We start from the raw sequence: 8,220 nt of genomic DNA on the forward strand, positions 1-8,220 counted from the left end.
CCGTCTGTAACATTTAAATGGCTAAAATCGAAAGACTTTTCGCAGAAATCAGAGAACTTGTAGCATTGCTGTCCTCTATATTAAATGAGACATTTTCCATTTTTAAATTATAACCCGATTCGGATAGAGAATTTATCTCGCTTGTTTAATAATTTAGTATTAAAGACCTTTCTTGGCTGGGATCAATGTCGAGGATCACAATGAGATCGGTTCATCTCTGATGAATGCAGCAAACGCCAAGCATGTTCAAGTCATCTTGCTTGAACACAAGGATGGCATCAATATATGGCAGTCTAATCAATTTGAAAAGACACCATGACATTGGCCATGACAATGTTCTAATGGACATTTAGAAATGATCCGTTTATTGTTAGAAGCTGGCACGGATCAAAAACATAAATCCAACGAGATGCATATCGCTCTTATCGAGGCATCAATAAACGTCCATATGAAAGTTGCTTACTTTACTTTATTCAGGTGCCTAATGATTAATAGTTCCGAGACACCAAGATAATTTAAATAGGTCGTAAAATATCAATAATGGTCAATAAATACAACGTATCAATATTTTTTGAATAACATATTATAGTTTATTGTAATGAGGAAACGCAAACGACGACAAAACTGCAACATTAATGGTGATTCAGAAGTTTTTTTGAGAATCTTACAACGCGACATGGCGAGTAGGCAGGAACACGACCATTAATGAATTTAATCCTTTTTCACTGTACGAGACATACATAAATAATACAGCCGCGTGCGGGTAATTGCTCTCAATAAAATGAAAGTGAGAAAACGGGATCATTCGAAAGCAGGTTTATTCATACTTGTCCTTTGATTCCTGTTCTTTTGCATCCACTTTTGCTGTCCGTATAAAAATATTTCATGGGAATCGTTTCGTGCGTCTCCAAGGAAGGGGGGAGGTGGGATGGGAGTCTCTTTGCGTGGAAAGTCATAAAATATATTTTAAAGCAGAAAATTTTTGTTTTATATTGTAGAAAAGAGACTTTATTTTTTAAACTTTTTTTAGATTATTTTTTAAACTTTTTAACAAACAACGAGCGACAGCTAAAACTTGTTGGAAATTATTTAGGGTGATGATCTTGACAACATATATTAAGATCAAGGTCGTCAGCGAGTTCTCTTTTCTGCAGTTTTATCTGTTTTATATTACTATTATTAACAAGAATAAGTTTGTGACACTTCTGTTTAATTATCAGAAATGAAAAGCAACAAATTGAGAAAAATATGCAATTACCAGAATTTAACTATAATTAGTCATTATTTTTTATGTCAACATATATTATTTTTGTTGTTTGTTAACTATAAATGTAATTATTATTACTAATATTATAGAATAATAACTATAAAAAGTATGAGCACTTAATTATTTTATCATTGAATTATCAAACATATTTCTCTCTCGTTACACGAGACATTTTAATGAGAGTGCCAAAACATCAATAATCTTTAAATTATTTTAATCAAGCATTAGAATTATATAAAAATACAAGATATTTAAATAATATTATAAAATCCGTGCACGCGTGAATTTCTGAAAGCATTCCGAAATATGCGCATCTTAATTTAACTCTGATATAGTGAATCACCTTTATTATGCGGCAATGAGCTTCAATTGAAATGTCCAATTAATAAATTGCAATTAAAGTGTAGTGCAGCTGTATAAAGATTCCGACAATAAGACGAAGATATAAAAATAGAAAACAGTTGTTGTAATTAAAAGATTATATGGCGTGCGGTTGACAAGCTCAAAAGTCATGCGAATTCGTCGTTCTCCTCGAGTCTCCATTGTTCAAAATCGTCTCGCATATTAAAATGCTCAATCGAGCTTTGCGAATCGAAGCTGTTCTCAATGTCGTTATCGGGAATCAAACGAACCACGAAATTATTTCTCCAATAACGTCTCCATCGATGGCCATGCAATCTGCAATATATGAGAAGAATATATTTTAACGATTTACATAATTATGATTTTCACTGATCTCTGATAACACGGGACAGATTGCTTTTTAATTATATTAAACAACAATTTTTGATTAAGGTGGTTTAGTAAATCGAGTTTACTATAGAAATGTCTAATTTTTTTATACATATATAATGAAATTAAAGTACCGAAATTAACATGTGCAAAATTCCACGTAGATTAACGGTAGGTTAACAATAAAGTAAGAGAGAAAAAAAATTGAAAATGTAGCCTTTCACATATAATTTAGTGACAGATAAGGCTTCCAGACACTTCTTTGACTAACTGTACACAAATCTTATTATGGACTTTCTTCAAAAATATTGATTGAAATTATAATAGTTTAAAAAATTATTTTAATGATCACAAAAAAATTATGGGTCAACGGCCATTCTGGAAAAATATTTATATGCATAAACTTGTATATAAATTTAATCTCGAAATATAATCTCATCTTGTTTTCGTTCGATGAAGATGTAGCTCTTGATTTATTATCGTATGTTCCATACTATTTTCATTACTATTTCATTACTATTTTCAAGATGCTCTCAACTGTTTCAAGAAGTTAGAGCAAAATGGAATTATTGAATATCTACAGAGATAACAATTTTATAATTAAGAACATAATAAGCTTTTAAAGTGTATTTGGCTTATATTTTTGCTTTAAACATCTATTTTTTCAACAAAACTGCTATTGCTTACATGCATTTTTGCACACAAATAAAAATTTTAGAAACATTGTTGCTTTTGCCTACATGTATTTACATCACTTCAAATCTTAATAAAAATGTACTCATTGTAAACGTATTCAATTTTCACATTTTTTTGCAAATATTACAGTTTTTCTCGGCTTTGAATTCCTTGCTGCTCGTTGTTCGTCCGATTGAACTTCAATCGGATGCAAAATGTATTTTGCGTTGGAAGTGCGTCATCTCATGTAAAACTTTTAATCAATAGCAACAAATTGCTGCCGCAGCGTATGAAAAGTTAGCTTAAGATAAGAGGGTAGTTCGAAAAATTCTCGGCCTGACATAGAGATGGTATCGGAATTTGTATGGAATGTGCTTATAAATTATTTAGAAAAAGGCAAAACTATCAACGAAGAGTATTAGCATTGCTGGAGCAATTAAACGATGCTATTAAAGTCAAACGTCCGCATTTGGCAAAGAAAAAGACTTTTCCATCAAGATAATACACTCGCTCATACTTCTGCAATTGCAGTCGCAAAACTTCATGAGTTGCACTTCGAATTGCTATCACACGCAATCGAACTACCCTCGTACTGTGCAGACATGATAGCACTGCAAAGAAATAGTAGTTGGATACGACAACATTATAATAAATTGGAAAACAGAAAATTGCAAGATTTGTTCTTATATTATATATATATAGAACATATTACCATTAAAAATACACTTATTTCGTGCTCATAAAATATTTCACGATGAAGAAACACGAATTGCAGAAACGATCTGATATGGCGAGGTTATTTCACATAAGAAGAAAGATACGCTTTAAAATGTAAGATTTGTGATGAATATCTTACAAATTGATATTTAGTATATTGTTTAAAGAATCATCTTAATCATAAATCACAAATAATCGAAAACATAAAAAAAGAATTTGAACATTCGTGGATATTCAGCACATTTTATATTAAACACATCAAATGATAAATTATAAGATTTGTTATTATTACTCATTTAATGTATTGTGAAATGATATAATTTAGCGTGCCATTTGATCAAGCATGACTTAAATAAAAAACTAAAAATATAATACAGATTTAAGGGGGCTAGGAGTCAGCGCGGTAAGAGGAGCGCAATCTACACTTATAATATTAAATTATATAATCATTAATAGTATAATGTAGTATATTAAAAGATGTTAGTTTGAACGTTTCGGCTATAGATTTTAGCCATCTTCAGCAAATACATAATTAATATATTAATAAAGAATATCTTCTATCCAGTCGGAAAGTGAGAAAAGCACAAGCATCGTACAAAGAAGTTCCCTTCTTGGTTAACAAGTGATTGCGTAATAAAGTTATTAATAAAGTTATTAAGAGTTAAAAATGTTATGTAAGGTTAACATTGAAATTGTACAAAATGCTTATTTCAAAAAAAAAAACTAAAAAAGTATTGGAGAAAATAATATACAAAGAGATACGAAAAGTGAAAGTTGGCTATGGCAACAATATAATAAAATTCAGAATAGAATACAATGTAACATTTGCTGTAAAAATTATTCTCTGTGTGAATTATATTCTTCTTCTTCTTCTTCTTCTTCTTACATTAGACCTCTGGCCTATGTTACACCTTTCTCATATGCTTATGGTGCGCATACTGATTATTTGATTATTTAATTGTCACGATCATATGAGACCTACAGTTTTAATGCCGGTTTTGAACAATTTTTCGAGGTTTATGTAAGGACACTCTTCGGGAAAGTTTTCGCTTTTTTTCGGGAAAGGATCGCTGATTTCAAATCAGGACTCAAAAATTAAAAATGACTGAACCAATATGACGGACGGAAATACTAAAAATTCTCCGATTTAAAAAATGTAGTATTAAGAGTTTTCGGGGCTGCTGATTTGTTTTTTTAAGATATTTTAATATTTCATAAAAAACTCTTTGAAAAATATCTTAAAGTTGTCTTTTGTGTTGATTTTATCAATGTTTGGCAATCTATAGAAATTATAATAAGAAAAGAAAGAAGGTTTTTAAAGGTCAAACTTAAGTAATTCACGTAGAATTACTTAAGCTTCAACTAAATAATTATTAGCTGGTATTCATAGTCCGTTTTTATTTCAAGATCGTCTTAAATAATATTTTAAGATATTAATACAGCTCTCTGATTGGTTCGTGACATCTTAAGGCTGTACTTAAGATGGTTTTGAATATAAGAATATATTATGAATATTGCCCTATGAATATTACCTATGTAGTCATTCAAATTGCGCGCCGAATTAATTTTTCTTGAATTTTCTTTTAAATAATACATGTATAATTTATTGAATAATGACAATATCATTAGTAGATAATTAATCGTTTAAAATATTTACATATTTTCATTTAACTTTGCTAATTTTGTGTATAGCAACTTTTAGTATTCACTGATTTAACGTAGTTCAAATGATCAAATTCGCTATAATTCTGTTAGGATTGCATTTCATGTCTGAAAATAAATTCGGCGCGCAATTTGAAGGATTAGATTTGTGATACATGGAATTGCACTGAAGATCCAAGTCTTTAATTCTTAATTGTTGTGTATTCACATTGCGGTTTAATATAATACTTTAAATTTGTGAAATTTTTTAAAAAATAGTCTTTGATTTTTTAAAATCTGTGAGCGAATAAAATTTTTTTAATTTTATATTCTTTTCCAGTAGGTAAAAATACATAAGTCATCATTCAGATAGGCAAAAAGAAACCTCGATCAAATATCAAATATCAGTGTTATTTTTTTCAATGAGATTAATTTCGAGATCGCTTTTAGATTCTCAAATTTTTTTTATAATTATGCTGGATAGTACTTTAATTAACTTAATTTCCATTAATGACTATTTTTATCCGCGCACGAGCGCGAGCTGATTTAAGTTTTATAGCGTACCTCCCTAACGTAATTATCCATCGCCAATAAGCTATCAGCGTCAATAAGCAGGTTGGCAGCATAGCAACTATCATCCAGGGTATCTCGTAAAAGCCATTTCGCATCAACATTTTCAAGGCCAAGGCGCACAGATAGCAGGAAAACACAGCCACGGGTGTGGTCATTATCAAATACCCAATGTCAAGTAGCATCTTCTCGCGAAAAAAAGAAACGTATTAAGTAGAGATAATTAATAGCGTAATTAAAAGTCTAATTACACGGAGAGCTATATCATGTTAAACGTTCTATCACAACTTATAAGATAATTTTAATTTTGATTTGCTGTGTCATTACAGCGATAATATTCCATGTAGATTCAACATTTTATAGCTTTATAATATTCCTAATATTGATTTAAAGTACTTAATGCAATGTATTTTATATGTATATTAATGATAGAGTGTCATTCAAAGACTTAATTAAAGAGGCTTTAGGTCTAGCGCTTTCTGAAATGAAAGTAGATGGAAAAGCGAGTAACGATCTCTCTCACCTGTCGAGTAGCTATTATGGTGCGGAACCATATTAAGATGCTTTGAAAGAGGCTGTAACGCCGTACCCTCCTGATTGCGTACTTGTAACCGCAAAGTTCGCATCTCGCACGACCGGACTCGGTTAGCCATCTCTCGAGGCACTCGACGTGTACCAGAGCCACTGTACCCCGACATCTGTCGCACCATTAAATGTTATACGAGGACAGCTTTTCTTAATTAATGAATCTCTTATCATTTCACGATTTCTATATCATTTCGCAATGATAATTTATATATTTTATAATGATAATTTATTTATGTGTTATTCGTATGTCGTTCGGATCGTACAATGTGCTTCTTGTTCTGATTGAAATTTTTTCTCAATGTTTTTCTTAATTCTCAAGCACATACATGTCTTACATTTAATTTGGCATATCGTTGACTTAAAAATATTAATATTAAATGTTAAATGAAAATATTAATGTCCAACAAATTGGATATTAATTTTTGCAAAATTCAAATCAATGATATGTTGAATTAAGTGTAAGTCATGTCTGAGAATTAATACTATGAGAAAAGAATCACAAAACGAGAGATGTATAGTAGAAATATTATTCTAAAAGGTATACACGTCGGCAAATAATACGAAAATATTAATATTCAACAAAAAATTACTTTCCAAAGATAAACATTTAATATTTTCAATATTATGTTAGAAAAAGGAGGAAAAATAATTCGCTTACATGATAAATCAGAGATCTGAGATCTGTAAAACTTATAAATTTATTTGTTGAATTTATCTTAGCTTTCTCGAATGAAACGAAAACTTACTTGCAAGCTGAAATCAAAGGACCGACAAAATTTGACAGAATTGATGTCTGATCAATCAGATTTTCCGAGTCACATGATGGATGATTGTCCGCAATGGCATATCCGTCCATGTGACAGATTCTACAAATGTCGCTTGAGGCAATACATGTGTCTGAAATTATTTTATTCTAATATGATATCACTTATTTTAAAATCATCTGACAGAGATTAATAATTATTAATGTTCTAATATGAATTATAATGTAATTATTTCCTTTGATATAAATAGAGATACAAAATTTTATTTAATAATTTTATTATTTGATAATAAAAATAAGACATACTATCTTGTGATGTATCGACACATTTCTCGTCATTTTCCTCTATTTCTGGATCAGATTTTATATTATCCAATACTTGACTCGTTTTGGATGTTGATACCCGAATCTCTACATTGACAGAACTTTCCGGACTTGCTTGCACGACGGATTTATCGCGTTCGTTCGCTACTAATAAATGCAACGTGTCAAATTTTATATAATATACTTTTAATATATATATACATACAAGTTATTAATTATTTTATCTATTTTAAGTAATAAGATTTGGAAAATTTGAAAAACCTTATTTTGCACATAAAATTTTCTTAGTTAACTAAATATAATTTAAATTATGTGTGTTAATTTATTATATTAACCTTGTGCAAAATATCAGATGTTGTCAGATGAAAAAATTAACGCTAACCTATCTCATTCGTACGTCCGCTGTCATTTTTAGGCTCTGCGTTCTCGACGTGTGACATCAAAGATGTTTTGCGCGCATTTTGATGTACGCGCTTCCGATGAAATCTAAAATTTTCCTCTAAAATTTTCAGCAACCCGCCACTATTGATAGATGTATGTACTCATTTGTGTATGTCACGTTATTAGAGGTATGGTCAACGCGATGCTACAAACACTTTGAAGCGTTGTTTAATTAGTCAGTTTATAAAATGCTTTCTTCTAATTGGTCCATCAAATGTTTCAAAGCATTTGTAGCGAGACTTTGACCATAGCCCAAGTCATATGATCGATTTTTTTTTATAAACAATCGATTAATTAACTCAGAAATTTTATCTGTGGCTCCGTTCACGCGCTTATGCGCTGTAGTAAACTTCATTCTATCTTCATCACTCTGATTACTTAACTGAAGATCAAAGAATAAAATAATCGCTCTTGGAAGCTCTAAGGGTGCCGTTTCATGACACAGATTTTCTGCGTAACGCGTATCGCTTTATCAATTAGGGACCATGCGTTTTTCGAATCG

General features: G+C 30.5%; 1 protein-coding gene across 1 annotated transcript; it reads right to left on the bottom strand.

The window, feature by feature from the left end:
- Positions 1–1,776: 1,776 nt before the first annotated feature.
- Positions 1,777–7,717, bottom strand: LOC105624929 (E3 ubiquitin-protein ligase MARCH2-like). Its single transcript, XM_012206270.1, has 6 exons — positions 7,660–7,717; positions 7,260–7,424; positions 6,937–7,087; positions 6,126–6,300; positions 5,597–5,787; positions 1,777–1,945 (listed from the first exon to the last, which is right to left on the bottom strand). Exons 1-6 carry the CDS (start codon positions 7,715–7,717, stop codon positions 1,777–1,779), a joined length of 909 nt encoding a protein of 302 aa, XP_012061660.1.
- Between the last annotated feature and the right edge of the window lie 503 nt (positions 7,718–8,220).

Source organism: Atta cephalotes (assembly GCF_000143395.1).
Source record: "Atta cephalotes unplaced genomic scaffold scaffold00095, whole genome shotgun sequence".
Lineage (NCBI taxonomy): Eukaryota > Metazoa > Arthropoda > Insecta > Hymenoptera > Formicidae > Atta > Atta cephalotes.